Source organism: Serinus canaria, chromosome 4 (genome assembly GCF_022539315.1).
Source record: "Serinus canaria isolate serCan28SL12 chromosome 4, serCan2020, whole genome shotgun sequence".
NCBI lineage: Eukaryota > Metazoa > Chordata > Aves > Passeriformes > Fringillidae > Serinus > Serinus canaria.
In genome coordinates this window covers 54,115,443-54,131,568 of record NC_066317.1, presented here as the reverse complement: position 1 = coordinate 54,131,568, position 16,126 = coordinate 54,115,443, and the positions used below count along the sequence as shown (strand labels likewise).

General features: G+C 37.0%; 1 protein-coding gene across 1 annotated transcript in view; it reads left to right on the top strand.

Moving 5' to 3' along the window:
* LOC103826148 (cytosolic beta-glucosidase-like) overlaps positions 1-16,126 on the top strand; it is a 149,638-nt gene that overhangs the window by 10,807 nt on the left and 122,705 nt on the right. Inside the window, exons 2-3 of the mRNA XM_050974080.1 lie at positions 3,999-4,071; positions 8,188-8,415. Coding sequence (XP_050830037.1) covers positions 3,999-4,071; positions 8,188-8,415 — 301 coding nt within the window. The remainder of the gene's footprint in view (positions 1-3,998; positions 4,072-8,187; positions 8,416-16,126) is intronic.

Here is a 16,126-nt window from a genome sequence, read left to right as displayed (position 1 = left end):
CTTGGGCTTTTTTTATGTTTTTTTAGCCAGTGGCTCACTGTTATGTCATTCACTTTATGGAGGACAACACTGTTATATGAAGGCTTACTTTTAGGTTTTCTTCCAGGAAAAAGTTCCGTAGCTGTAAAATCTGTAACCACCTGAGACTGATAGTCTGCTTTTCCAGTGCCCATGCTGTACACAGAAAAGAACTGATGGTTGTAAAACTGCTTAAAGATGAGTCATTATTTGTTTACTTATTCTTTAATAGTTTTGCCCAAATTTCACAGTTTATATCTACTGCTCAGTTACAGATTCCTGCCTAGTTTTCCTGATGTTCTTAATTTTAAATCTCTTCCAGCATTACAGCTCTCCAGATTTTTACCTGTTACCATCTGTTGATTTTTTACCAAAATATTATTCATCTGTTTTCTAAATGGAATCTCATTGCAATATTCTGCTGGTGTTTTTAATCTTCCCAAGAACCCTTGAATTATTTCTCTATTTTCAGCAGTGTGCTCAGCTCCTCCTAGTTTAATAGATCTGCAGATTTCATTAATGTACCATTTACTCCCTCTTCCAGCTCATTATTGAAGCTATTAAATGTGATCAGAAGTAATACTAATCTTTGTGTACTGCACTAAATGCCTCCCCTCAAAGTTATTGTTTATCATTACCCTTCATTGTTTGTCATCACCCTTCATTTCAGTCAACATGATAGTTCATTTCCAATTTGATTTAAGTTTGGGAACAGAATTTTGACACATTGGTGATGGGAGAAGAAAGGCTAATCAACAGTCCAGGAGAGGCTTCTAATTAAGGCTGAATTTAGAGAATCAAAGTTATGAGTTCTCTACTGCAGCAACAGTGTAAGACAGTATGGTGTCTCCATTACTTAATTGAGAACACCTTGCTAAAGCCCAGTGCTAAAATATCTTAAAGAATACAGTATATGGCTAAAAGTCAGACAAATGACAGTATATCTTCTGCTCTCTATTCATTAATTTTGTATTTCTATTTAAAAAAATCAAGATTGTCTGGCAGACTTCAAAGTGTTTTAGTAAATTTGTTTCTCAATATCTGCTCTATTATGTTGCCAGAGAGAGAAGCTAAATTTATGAGTAGCAATTACAAAGAGAACTCCCAGAAGATATGAACTTCTATCTTAGGCTATTTCAGAGACCTAGAGTCTTGCTTCCAAAGAAGGTATATCTTTCTACTGGTCCATGCATAGTGTAAAATTTCAGGAACAAGATTTAATTTTTCACCACCCCTTCAAAATTTAATTTCTAAACTCCATAGTAAACACTATTACTAATAGGAATAGGACATTTATAATAGGAAACATCAATTCAGTCAGGAAAATCTCCCTTTGACAAGATACAACTCTTCTGATAATAATTAACCCCACATGACTTGAAGTCCAACACCAAAATCTATTCTTCTTTCACCTTAATAAAATATCTCACATTTTGAAAAGTTAGTTGCTAACCTGTGTTATCAGGCCTGATTACTCCTGCTTTTTATTGACTTGACAAAGATATCTTTTTCCAAATACATTTGGATGCTGTTTGTTTTTTCTTATGCATACTTGGCTTGAGCTCATTTGGTTATGTATGTGCCAGTGCAAATGTAAAGGCCTTAAATGTAGTCTGGAAAAATATTGCCTCTAGGTAGAGCTTAATAGTTCTCTTTAAGTTTTATACTTATATAGATTGAAAAAAAAGCACGGGACAGTGAAATACTGAAATTCACATTGGGGCCAGATAATTTGTTAGATGTAGGGAAAATTATCAGAGTAAGAAGGTGAGTGCATCCTAGAAGCCATGCAGAAGGTCTAATGAAGATGTAATTTCAAGTCACACCACTGCAGTAAGGAGTGGCTTATGAATCCAGAAATACAACTAGAAATGGGATCAGAAATGTACAATCTGTGTTGCCAGAAATGTTTCATCTTAGTTGCTATCAGTGCAACTTCTCTGAATTTTGACCCCTGCATCTTTCAGAATCTGCCTACTTACCTGACATAAGCTGGTATCTCATTACTGTGAATCTGTCTTAACCTCTGAGGCAAATTTTGTTCACTGTCCCCCAGACTGCTTATGGAATATTTTTCTCCTACTCAATCTCTCTCAAAACCCATCTCTGTTGATTCCTGATAGGGAATCAGCAGTGACACTTTTTAGCCTTGTTTTTATGCTTAAGCATTTTTAGAAAACTTTTTATTGGATTTTTTATTGTTACTATGTCCTGTCTACCCCTCTCCCCCTATTATTGAGTTACCTTTTTATTATATCTCCTGTGAAATTGAAATGTGTTCTTCTCAGGGAAAAAATTTAATGTTACTTACATTTTCAAAGGTGCCTACCAGTAATATTTAATGATGTAAAAAATAAGCATTATTACTCTGGTCCATTAATACTTATTAATCATAATTTAAGGTGGCCCTGGTGACTTTTACTGGTAACTGTCCTTATCTTGCAGATGAAAGCCTGAGTATGCAGCATCAACAAGAGAACACTGACTAGTTCATTTTATCAGGTTTTGATCACCTTTATAATACACATGGAGGATATGCATGTTTGCCTAGCCTATGTCAGCATGTGTTTTAGGAACAAATTAGTATGTTGTGCCTCATTTGCCCCTTTGTTCCTTTGTATTCAAGGGGCTTTTACCTTTCCTATGAAAGACACTGGAGGAAATATATGCCTGCTGTGAAAGCCCAAATTATTTTGCATTGCATCTGCACTGTCTGGTTCTGCAATATTCGTTCTGGAATTAAATCAGCTTCCCTGAGTCTCTACAAAGGAATTTATTTTTTTCTAAAAAGTTGATTCTTTTATTGTGTGTATTCTTGTCAAAAGTATGTGCATTGAATGTATTAGTGGCTTTCCTTTGCATAGAAAGTTTTCTTATTCTCATTATCAAAGAAAATGTCAGTTACCTGTGTAAGGCTTAGCAGAAGTAGGTCCTCACCCAGAAAGATCTGAGAGTCTAGAGAGTTAAGTGGAGTAAAGAAGAAGAATTGTGGTGATATATTACAGCAGTTCAATGTGTGCTGAAACTGACCTCAGCAAAAGCAGTGTGGGTGTAGTGTTACAATAAATGGGGGGAAACCACCAGTAAGTAAAAAAAAAAATATTAAAAAAAAAAAATCAGTAGTGCCATCTAGTGTGCCAGGTGTTGCAGTTTCTTGGAGAGGGACAGTAAACTACTTTCAACCCATCCCACTTGTTACCTGACTCTCCTCCTGCTGCTGCTCCCATTTCAGTCTGCTGACAGGAGAGCAGTAACAGCATTGACAGAAGGTAGAGGAAGAGACCTGAGGGCTGTTTTGCAGATGCTGATTCTGGCACACATGCCATAAGGTTGTCATTGCTGCTCTAAAAAATGAGCATCTACGGGGTTTTAAAGAAGGAGAAAGATAGCTGTTCTGTCTGTACTCCCATACAAATCTTGCTCATCTACTCATTGGTTTCCACTGCAAAACATGTAATGGCTAAAATATCCTTTTTCAGCTACTTCAGGCAAATTTTCTTGGTGTTGGAAGAGAAAAAAATATTTTGATGTGAGAAAAGAAGAGGGACTGCTGGTTTTTGACGTTTACTGGTAGAAATTATTTTTTACCTGGAGGCGAAAGGAATTATACTGAATAGAGGGTCCATGAAGTTCTCTGTATGGGAAGGTGAGAGTCAAATGAAGGGAAAGAGGGATCTGTTTTACATATTAATTCTTTGTATTAGGAGGTGCCCTTTTACTGTGACCACCCTAGTCTTTTCCACTGCTGCCTTTTCCACTTTTACTGGTAGCTGACTGAACCTCTCCGCTTTAATCCCAAGATATGCAAAGTGCATGGCTTACCCTTCAGTGTGTGAAGCTGCACAGGGTTTATTTTTGTCTTTCATATAGAATCTGCTTGTAACAAGTGGAAGAGTGATCAAGCCAGGGAGTGTTGTCTGCAAACGAAACCAGCATCTCCACTGCACACATAATGCTGTGTATTCACCTGTCCTCTGCAGCTGGTGCTGGAGGATATTGCTTTTCCAGTTGGATTTGCTTGGGGTGCAGCTACAGCAGCATATCAAATTGAAGGTGTCAATTTTTAGCTATCAAAGTGTTAAAGAAGTTTGAAGTGAACCAAAAGTCTGGACCCAGGTAGGAGAGTGTTTGATCTTGGTCTTGTTATGTAGATGCTATTTCTGATGCAAATTCATGTAGCACTTCTGTTTAAACACTTCTGACTTGAGGAGTAAGAAGAAGGTAAAAGATGTTTCAAATCTCAGAAATATGGCTAGATAATGGAAATGGAGCTAGTTATCAGGGCGGGGGGGAGGGAGAGGAGGAAGCAGTCATCAGTAATTTTTTCATCTACTTATTGCATATATCATTTCTGTACAGCTAGTTCAAGTAGATTGCTATTGGCTATCTTGAAACTGGGTGGGAGAACTGCCTCATCAGACATTGGTACTACAAGAAGTCTTCAGTTAGGAACTCATCTCCAAAGATTATGAAAAACAATGAACTGAGAGGTTAACAGTTGGACTTGTGGGGGCTATCCCCCAGGGACATGTGTCATGTTCCCAGCTGAATAGAGGGACTCATGAAAGGATTTGCCCAGCACAGTATGAAAATATGTTGCAGATTAGGAAATCTAAATACATAAACACAGGGACACCTACAGCCATAAGCCCTCCAAACTTTATCCTTTCATAAATCTGTCTTTATAAACCTTCAAAATACATACAGACCTGATTTTCTCATATTATACCCTGCAGCATACAAGACACTTAACTCCCATTGATTTCAGTACCTAAATGGGAGTTGTAGATCCTAAATTGTCTTTGAGGATGTAGCCTTTAGTTCTTGGTTATTGCTGAAATTGAGAGTACTTGCCCATGCTCAGTACCTTTTAACGAGCTCAGTTCACTTCACCTAATAGACTGCACAGCTCACAGTTCCCAGGGAATCAATATTCTGGGCCAGATTCTAACTTGAGTCCTGCAATGCACATAGCTCTTATAACTAATTTTTAAAATGTGAATTGTGTGTGCATTATAATTTCCTGCCTTTTGAGTGGCTAGATGTGCAACTTTAATGTTCTCTTAATGTATTTTTAATGAACTTTCTTAAGGCTTCTGAGCGGGGAAAACATAAAAAAAAAATCTATAATATGGTCTAGACACTACTCAAATGACCCTTTTCCTGCAGAAGTAAGAAACTCAACAGGGAATTCCTTCTCCTGAAAGCTTCAGAGGCTGAGCAGCTTCCGACTTAGAGGCCGAATGATTGAAGCAATAGTTCTTGTAGAGTCCAAACTCAGTTGCTGTGCATATCACAAGATACACAGTGGAAGAGGCACGAGCTGACAGGCTACTTTATTTTTTACTGTCAGCTATGTATTTATGCACAGCACAACCTTCTCCACTCTGTATATTTCAAAGCGCTAAAAAATCATACCAATTGTACTCTGCATGCTCAAAGTGCAGATTTCAAAGGTTCATGACTCAGTCAAATCAAAATCAATTTGCACCAGAACATTCAAAAGCACTTCTTCTTACTGAGGGCCATTTCTATGCTAAATTCTAACTCTCTGCTTGATTTTTTTTTCTTCTTTTTTTTATTTTTTGGGGGAAAAGTTACAAAAAAATTCTTGTAATGGTAAAAGTGGTTTTCTTCACTTCTTTCATATGCCAAATAATGGAACTGCATTAATTCAAACAAAATTAAACTTTTTGGTCAGAGACCAGGTCAAGAAATTTTCACTCCAAAAGGTTAAAGGACAGCTGAGGTAGAAGAAAAGTGACTTGGAAAAGTACATGAAAACTTATATAATCTTATCAGTAATATTCCTGCTTTAGGGTCTTCACAAGTTGAAAAACCATTGCATTTCTTTCTGTTGTATGGGAGTACAACAGAGTATGGGAAACATGTATGATAATAATTTAGATTATTCATTTGATGGTAGGCCATGTGATGATTTGGTATCCAATTCACACATTTTGAGTGTAAAATCATTACTGTTCTTTCCTGGCCCCAAAACTCACTAAAACTCCAGTTATGCCTACACTATGGAGTGCTGTGTAGCATGGAAGTTTCTGAGCAAGCTTGGAGGTGCAAGCTTGGTTCATTGAAGCAGAGCAGAGCTCTCTGCAGACTAATTGTGCTAGTGTATCTAGAGGTTTCTGTTGCCTCGGCTGGATTCCTTCCTACACTCTATCAGGTGGCTCAGAGCACGATGCTGTACAGAGAAGTCTCTTTGAACAGTGTCAGGAATGCTTGAAAGCGTGTCTGCTTGCTACAGCCCCGTCAGGGCTCTACAGTGGCTAATGACCGCTGGAGTTGTACTGTTAGTACTGCTAAAAATCAAATGCTTCTCCTCCTCCCTCCCACTCCCTTTGCTGGAGGAAGGCAGGCAAAAAAGAGGGATCATTCAGCCTCTGCTCTAGATGACAATTCTTAACCAAAGGTGTGTTCACTGCCTGTTATTGCAGCTTTTTCTTCCCTTCATTCCAGTCCTACTGAAAAAAGAGTGCTATCGAATCAATACGGTGCAGGAAGCCTGCTCTTAAAGGCTTCAAAACTCGAGGTACCATCAAAGGATTACTGTTATTTGTTATTTCCTGCACTTCTCTCAGATGACTATTTATTTCAGCAGTCATGTTTGAAATTTGAAGCAGGATTTAGAAAATTTGTAGCATTGTGTTTTTCTGAGGAGCATACAGACAGAGCACCAAGTCTATCATAAAATCTGAGATTAAGAAAAATTCAAACTGTCTAAAATTTGACCTACTTTGAAGGTTGTCCCATGTAAAATTTAATTTACTGACCAACCAAATGTAGATGTATTGGTGTTCGTGTGCTGCAATAAAATTCTGTAAAGACCATGAAATGTGAAAATGATCTTCGAAAAGCTAGGTTATAGAAGTGATATTACAGCTTTTATTAATGCTTTAAATTAAGTGTCTTCAATATGCTTAACCTTGCATTAAACTTAGATTTAATAAGACAGATGTATATTAAGTACTGAATATACTTAAGGGAGCAATCTTGCATTGGCAGGGGATGGACTCAATGACCTCCTAATAGTTCTTCTCCATCTCTAATTTCTATGATACTAATTGATTATTAAAACACTTTTATTGAGGATTGATATGTAGCTATTATATAGTTATTAATCTTATAACCTAACTGATATTTAATTTATACATAATTTTAACACACAATGTCATTTTAGTTTTTAAAGAATAACCCTGGAACAGTGCATTCACTGGGACTCTGAAAAATCTTGGTGGTAAATGAGGTTGGCCATTTTGAGGTTAATTGCAATTTAATGATTAAATCACACTTCACAGGGGTTTACAAAGGAAAGTAAGTTTACAGATCTCTCCACAAAAAAAGTAATGTTTGCCTCGGCTGTAGCATGGCTCAGGAAAGACAAAGAAACTTCTAATGAAGAGAGGTGCATTTATTCAAATTAAACAGTATATATTGTTAGATCTCAGACAACAGCTAAATTGTGAATATTTCAATGGTAATCTGTGTATCTTAATTTTAGAGTTGTGAAGAAATATCCTAAAACTCTGAAAGTTTGGGGAAAATGGTGCAGTGCTTTTGAACATTCAAATTTAATTTCTGTGGATGTCTGGCTAAACAAAAAGCTGAAGTTTTTTAAAGCTGTGTTATTAATTCAGCTTGTATATGCCTAGGGCCATGGCTCATAATGGCATTCCTTTCTTTTTAACAAACTGTCAAGATTTTCAAAGGACATCCTGAAAGCCATAAGTGCCTATTTGTTGGATGTATTTCTCATACCCTAAAGGCTTTCTTTGATATGGACTGATCTTTTACATTCATGGATGGAAGTTGCATTAGAAAATGCCCTTTGTGAAAACCTGTAATATCTCAAGAGTGGCAAACATCTGATTTTTGGCTAAGGAAGTATGAAGAGTGTTAGAAGTCTGAATGTTTTTTAAAACATAGTTTTCAAATAATTAGCAGCAAGTAAAAATATGAATAAATGCAAAACCTAATGCAAATGTATATTAATGCTTGAAAGTTCCTAGTTACTTTAAATAATATAAGGAGTGGGTAGAGAATACTTCTCAATTTTCCCATGGGATTTGCACCTACTTTGTGATAAATTATTTACTTGCAACATATGTCTTTTGATGTCAAAAGTGTAATGACCAAGTTTTGTTTTTCAAGCAGAAGGCTGGAATGCAGATGGAAAGGGCCCTAATGTCTGGGACATATTCACTCATCAGGGAGGAGATCGAGTTTTCAAGAACCAGACTGGTGATGTAGCTTGTGGCAGCTACACTCTGTGGGAGGAAGATTTGAAATGTATCAAACAGCTTGGATTGACTCATTATTGCTTTTCTCTTTCCTGGTCACGTCTGTTACCTGATGGGACGACAGGTTTCATCAACCAGAAAGGCAATTGTTTCTTAAAAATAGAAGGTTGCAGCTTTAATTCAAGGTTATTGCTGCAGTCTGGCATAATTAATCCAGTATGCTATTCTGCAGTGTAGCTTTGAAATTGCAACTTTTTTTCAGAGTAATTATAGGATGATTTTTTATAGGTTTGCAACAACTTACTAATTAATATTCTAGATCCCCTCGGATAGCACAATCTTTTGGGATAGGATTATTATTATGTTTCCTATGTATCTTTTTGCTTACTCCAGTTTTTTTAATTGTAACTCTAAATCATTTTGCTTCATCAGAATGTTTATACTTACTGGGATCCTAGCCATGAGAATATTTTTGGATGGCTTACAATAGACAAGTTATCTCATTTGGCAAGTGCATTTAGATAGCTTATCAGTATACTCCAATGTGCTGAACTTCACATTGACTATTTTGCATTAAGGGACATACTTTTCCCAGACATTTTTCTTTAGCATATTATAGAGGATTCTTCAGACTGATAGGAAGTATGCTTACTTCTCTGGCAAACAGAAGCTCTGAAAAGATGAGTTTTCACAGTCTCAGCAGGCACTGTAAAGGGATACAGCACATAAATAAACTGGTCAGATTGCTAGAAGTCAGATATAAAATTTGTTTCACTTCTGATTAATTTATTTTAATTCCATTGGTGTGGATTGGGGGAGAGCTTAAGGTCACTCACTGGGAAAAGACAAGAAAGGGCAGTTGTGTCTACAAAACAGAGGGAATGGAAAAAAGAAGAAATAAAGAGAATTGTGAAGAATAAAAGCAACTGAAGCTGAACAAGAAACAATGGGAGAATCAAAGAAGCTGGCTGAGATTTCTTGTATGCTAGGAGGATAATGTTCCAAGGAGAAAAACAGAAAAGTATATTTGAATGAACTTCTGAATCTCAATTCTGCTTCCTACTCTTCTGCATCTCGGTTCAACCAAGAAGATCTATATCCTTATACTTCTAGGGCAGTATTTTCCTTGGCAATTCCTTTCTTCTGGTTTGAAGACTGCAAAGATGGAAGGCTAAAAAGGATAAGGCTTCTTAGAAAATACTCTTCAGGTTATCCTTATCTGTACTAGAGTGGTACCAGCAGAAGCAATCTTTTTTCTGCAGAATTTTGGTCATGTAGAGCCTGGCTGTTCAGTAGACAGCAGCCTATCCTCTGCATCCTGTAGATCAAGGTTTTCACCAGAGAGTGGAGGAGCCTTTGTTTCAAGATTTCAGAAAAGAGGGGCTGGTAAATCTGCTGTAAGCAGACCAGCCAGCCATTTTTCCCTGCAGAGCATGCCAGATACATGTGCCAGTGTCCCAGAGAGGCTTGAATTGAAGCTTTTTCTTTGCCACCAAAATTTACAATACATGGCCCACTTTCACTGGCACAGCTTGTCTTTCCCTCAGAATGCTTTTTGTGGTGTGTTGAATTTAAATTTGGCTGAGTAGTTGTGGTTTCTTTCCTGTACTGATATTCCTTCAGCTGGGACTGCAGGCACTGTAAAACCTCAGCAAGCTGCCTACTGAATGGGCTTTGTTATTTAGTTGTCAGAGTGGGAGATAGCAAGTGGACATTCTGAATGCATTGTAGGAAGTGGACTAATATTCTGAATGCATTTGGTAAGGAAAGCTAATATTTTTACAAAACTCAGCTGTAGTTTCAGAAAATGTTCACTTGATCCCCAGTATAAGCAGTTGCCTGATTAATATTATGAACTTTACATTTAACGAAAGGGCATTGGCAGAAGTCCAAGTAGGCCAACTTTCATTAGGCAGGAGTTCACTTCTCCTGTGCAGTGATCTGTTGAAGCAATTGTAACTGCATAGCATGGAAAGGCCATCATCTTCTATATAAACATTTCTGCAAAGAGCATGTGAAGAATTAGAAAGATTAAAGCAATGTCCTTTCAAATAAAATCATTCACACCAACTGATTCACTACCAATTTCACACCTAAGATGTAGGACATTTGAAAACCTTTAAAACCATTCTGTTTCTGACTTGGTGGAGGTAGGGTCTTTTAAAGCAGTGATGTTGTAGATGTATCGTTCCTAAGATGTGTCAGACTTTAGCTTAAAGCTCACACCAAGTTTTTTAAGTATTTTTGTATAATTATTTTTACCCTAGAAGGTGCCCTGAGAAGAACAAGTGAGCTGCTAAACATTAGGTGTCAGTGCAGAAGAAGACAGAAGTTGTAGGCAAGGGGATATTGAGTCTGTGAGAGTTTGATGTTATGCCTCACTTCAGCATGAAGGTAGGGAATCAGAATGGGGAGAGAAGATGATCAAAAGGAGAAAAGGACAATCCTTCACTTTCTACTGACAAACTGCTCCTTGATATCTCTAACCCCAAAATTTTGGGTTTTCTCCACAATACCCTTATATACACACTTCCTCAGAAGAATGTTTTCTTCTGTATTTCTGCTTCTAACTGACTCACAGATACATCCAGACAAACTAAGTCAGCCTACTCTGGAAGGTATGAGACAGCCTAGAAATTTTACTTGACATTCACATTTTTCAGGCCCGCTGTTCTATTTCTCTTCATTTTCTAACAAAAGACATAAATCTTTTCCAATATAGGTGTTTAATTGAGATGTAAAAAATAAATTATAGCCGGTTGCACTTAGATGTTGTAAATGGTACTGTATAATTATAATCTGAAAATTAGGATGAGAAATGCCAGTGTCTTCTACATGGGGGTTGAATATGAGAGGACAGGATCCCATAGCAGTGAAGAAGCTCTTTTTTCCCATTTTAAGCTTATATAATAAACCTTGTAATCTCATTAGCAAAGAGCTGACACACACCCAGTCCTTCTGAAGACAAATAGAACCCCATTCAAAAGTGGGAGAATCAAGATGTATTTGCTGCTGATTGCTGTTGCAAAATGCAAGAATTTGCTTTTCAGAATTTAAGTTCTAGTATATTCCTTTCTGTTTTGCATGGGTGTATTCTCAGGCACAGGCACGTATCTCCTCTGAATTTAATGAGTTTTTCTGGTGCTGCGTTCAGAAGGAAAAGCAAACTACATGTGAGATTTATTGTGAATTACTTTGTAAACAATCTTATTGAGTCTTGCTGTGCTAAGGGATGTGTATGCACCTGTTTGTTTAGAAGAAGTCACTGTCTAAATCAGGGGTTCATAATTGATTGCTGCAGTAAATGTTGTCTTAAAAAAGCTATTTGGCAGGAATCCCTAAGATCAGTCATTTGAAGCTGGGTTAAGTTGAATACTGTCCTTTTAAGAAGAAGATAGTATGGCATTCTGTGTTGGCATTTTCAAACATCAATACACAGTAAGCTGAACCTGAAAATACCAAGGAATATATAATAGAAGTATAGAACAAATTTCTGCTTTGGATTAAACGAAATCTCTGGTTCAGAAACTGTTAAAAATAATGATCTAAGCCATACATAACCTCCTCAGCATACCTTTTATTAACCTTTGCAATTTGGTCTTCCTCCTCCTACTTTTTGCTGTGTTTTCTACTTCTGCAGACATTTCCCAGTTCTGTGTTTCAATACATCGAGGCCTTGGGATAGATATTTCACAAGCAACTATGTGTTATTAAGGACATGTGGTAGTCTAAAACCTACAAAAATTTTATGAAATTTAAGTTTCTGAGGTTATTAAACAGTTTGGAACATTTAGCCCAAGTCTCTGAAGCAAAGACTGCCTGATTTCTACATTCCACCAGCATGAGAGAGACCTATTCCTGTCTGGAGCCTCTTAGCTTAACAAATAATAATTCAAGGCCACTGTTGGCCTTTTCCAATTACTGCAGTAAACCAGATAGTTCAAGTAAAAGAGCCAGTTAATTGATACTCTTTGAACCAGAGCTTATGATGTGTATTTCAATATCTAGTGTTTTCAGAAGGTTTAAAAGCAATACTGTTGTGTTTGCGTGTAAGTAAAATTAAAAATGCCTATTGAGAGCTTAAAGTATCCTGATATTTAAACTTACAATGACCTCTCAGCAGTGTAAAAATCGTCCTTTAAGAAACATATTCATGTCAGCCACTGCTAAATCTGTACAGAAGGTGAATTCCTTTTAAGCCTCTAGAAATACATCACCAGTACTGGCCAGCTTTAACAACACATCCAGGAAATTAAAGTTGATCTCTGTCTTAGCAAGAGGGGATAAGAAAGGTTAGAAGTCATGAGCTTTTAGAGAGGTGAGCTAATTCCTTCTTGCAGTTAGAAGGACTGAGCAGTCTGCAGCAGTGGCAGTGCAAAGGGTTAGAGATGGTTTCTCGGATAGGCTATTGTCAAGCCATTCAGGCTGGTGGCTAAAGAGACCAGTGCCTCAAACTCCATCTAAAATCACAGAGAACCCACTGAAAACCCTAAATATAATATAGGTCTAATGAGTAAAATGTTGAATTCACACCATTGCAAAATGTTGAATACACTGACAGTGTCTTTGTCCTGATGCTGACACAGTGATGGAGAGTGGAACATTCTGGAGGAAACAGATAATCCAGCTAACCAAGTTCAAAACATAAAAGATCAGCTTAGTTACCTTGCTGAGTGTGGCACTGAAGTTTTTAAAATACACAGTTCTCAAGGAGAAAAATGCTTTCATTAGAACAAATCTACCTGGAAGGCTCTCAAGCATCAGGCTTCTTCCAACATGCTTGTATCTTGCACTTGCAGTCAGGCTGCCGTTCAGGCATTTAAATGAAAGGATTATATTTTCATGTGACCAGCACCCATCAGAATTATGTTTTTCCTGGGGAGTTGCTGTCCACTGATCTATTTTGAAAATTTGCATCCTCATTTCATTTTATGTGCCTGGTTGGAAGATTTTGTATGCTGAGCATTTTTGCCAACTCTGGGGTCTTGTAACAGTAGTCAGCATGCACTTGAGAGAAAATATTTGCATCTCATAATAGGGAAAATGTGCAGTGAGGTTGCTTCAAGTGTTAAAATGTAACAAAATTATTATTAACCCTTGTTTGTTTCCTTAAATATTTTCAGGAGTCAATTCTTACTGCAAAACCACTGTGGACCTGGGAAATGGCATCCTGCTCCCTGTATCAGTTTGGTTTGCCTTAATCCTTAAAAAACAGAGGTGACTGAAAATCTGAAAGTATCATTGGCACTATTGATATTCATGTAAATTACTGCTTCATAAAATTTGGAGATTGAGTGATCATTACTAATGGGGGCCTTATGTTGCTTTAGATGGTTGTTTAAAAGGTGTAGCCCCAGTATTGGTACCAGAGCTTCCAAGGCAGTTTTACTGTGTGAAAACTACTGCTAAGCCCTGATGCAGTTGTGGTTACATTTGAAGAAAACATTGTGGATTTGTATCTATAGCTCAGATTGATTGAACCTCTATGAATTCTGCAGAAGATTTTTTAGGAGCCCATCTGAATGGCATAAGATATTGTAGAAGATATAAATAAACAAGTCACCTTGGGATTTGTAATTTATTTTTTCATGCTGGCTATAGAGAGTAGGAACCTTAGTGTTTTCCTATTACCTTTTTATTTGATATCTGTTTTACTATTTGAAATGACACACCAGTGTTATATCATCTTTTGAACTCCAGAAATTATCTTTCTGATGCTGGCAGTAAAGCTTTCCTGGCATACATCTACTCCTGGCAAGGAGATGTGTGGTGAATGCCAGTACCAAGGGTTAAGGAGCAGTGACAATAAGCAGATGCTAATGCAGGAAAGATATTTTAGTCTTCTCATTAAAATAAGTCATTTCACTGTCTTCATGGGTATTTGCACAGTTTTGCTTTTCCATTGTTAGTCATAAAAGGTCACTTCATGGAAAATTAAGTTAATAGGGTCAGTGCAATTTGATGAAAACTAGTTTTAGTTTGTAGCTTAGAAAAGATAGAGGGTAATGCATCTGATTTTATGGGCTTTCTTACATCTGTTCTGAATAAAACTTTTGCTCTCTCTTGTTCTAGGATACATATAATAACCCTATAATTTACATCACTGAGAATGGGTTTTTACAAAGTGACCCTGCTCTACTTGATGCCAGTCAACGATGGGAGTATTTCAGACTGATTTTACAGAAAATTTTAAAATTCAATATTTAAAATGATGAAAGATCAGTTGTGTAGTGCTTATTTGCATTCAGCAATGACCTATGATTCTTGAAGGTAAAACTTATGTAAATCAGAGTAAAGTGGTGTGATTGGAAAAAATGTTTAGCTGAAAGGAAAACAAGAAGTTTTAGTCTCGTTGGGGAGGCAAAAGAAAAGGTGCTCCATATATATATTGGTCCTAAACTTATTTTGTAAGGTCAAAGTTCTTCATTGAGCAGAGCAACCACGTTAAAAAGCGCTTATCATTAATGCTTCTTATTGTGTAGGATGTAAAGTTGAGTGCACATAAAAATCTGACCATTGCATCTCACTATACCCTTGCAGAACGCAAGCTCCCACACACAGTGAAGTCTGTGTAACAACTAATTCCTGTACACAGCCATTAAGGCATTATAACTCAGCTTCTGCCTTCGTGTCAAGGTGGTCAAAACTGTTTAACACTGGCAAAGCTCTGTTTTTATGCTTTAGTTTTTGTATTGGCCCCATTTCCAACCTTCTGGAAATTCCTTTCTTACCTCTCTTCTTTTGGTAGTCTTCTCTATAGTAATTTACTGGAAGTAGATCTTCTCACAAGGTAGCAAGTGAAATGCATTTTAAGATGTTAGTTCATTTAGATAACAGCTAGTATCCCTGTTGTATTTGTCCAAAGTGATCACAGTCATGAAAGTCATATCATAGTTCAATATTTTTTTGTGGCCACTTCTATACTGTCATGCTTAATTTATACTTTTGCTGTTTGAATTCTTTATTTTATCCTTACTTTTGTTAAAAAACTGTTTTTGTTTAAAACCTGTTTCACTTAAAAGCTGTCTTTCTATCTTCTTCATTTTAGTTTAGAGTTGCAATTATGCAAAAATCCATGCCAACTACCTCTTTTTCTACAACTGAGTAGAAGATGCACAGGACTTTTTTTCTAGCTCTAAAACCAATTGATAGGTTCTCTTTCTATGGGAAGCAGACTGGTAATCTACCATCTCTCTCTGGAGAGCACCTCCTGGGCTGTTCCAGATCTGACCCCCAAGCCATGTCTGGAAACTAGTTGGCCTTGGACAACAGTTTTGTCAAGGAGTTTTGTTTACTTTTAGGTTTGTAGACAAGATATCTGCTTCTCTGAAGATGCAAAGAAATTAAGAAACACAGAATTCTCACTGTTTGATGCAATGGAATTCATTTACCAAATCTAGTTGTTTTGACAATGTTTTAGAATGTACAACAGCTTTTCCTGAAGCAAATATTTAGGGTAGGTCTGATGAATCCTGTGGTAATGTGTTTGTTGACACAGTTCTCTTTATGCATAGTGACAAATAAATGGGACTAGCTTGGAGGTAGATGCTTATTGGAAGATATCAAGGGTTGAGTAAAATCTGCCTTTACCATTTTTCAGTCCAAAACCAGTTTGAAATGTGTAGGTCTGAGTCTAATCAGTGCAACCTTAGGTTTAGTTATATATGCAGGTTGACATTAAGTTTATCATTTTATCCAGTAAAATAGCATGGTGGAATGCTGGCTGAAATGGGTCCCTCTGTACAAAGATAACATAGCTCTTAAACCCATCAGCTGCAGGCACTCTGTGAAGAAATGTCAGTAACATTATCCCCATGTGACTTTGTGCCCACTACTCTGAGTAAACAGTTTGT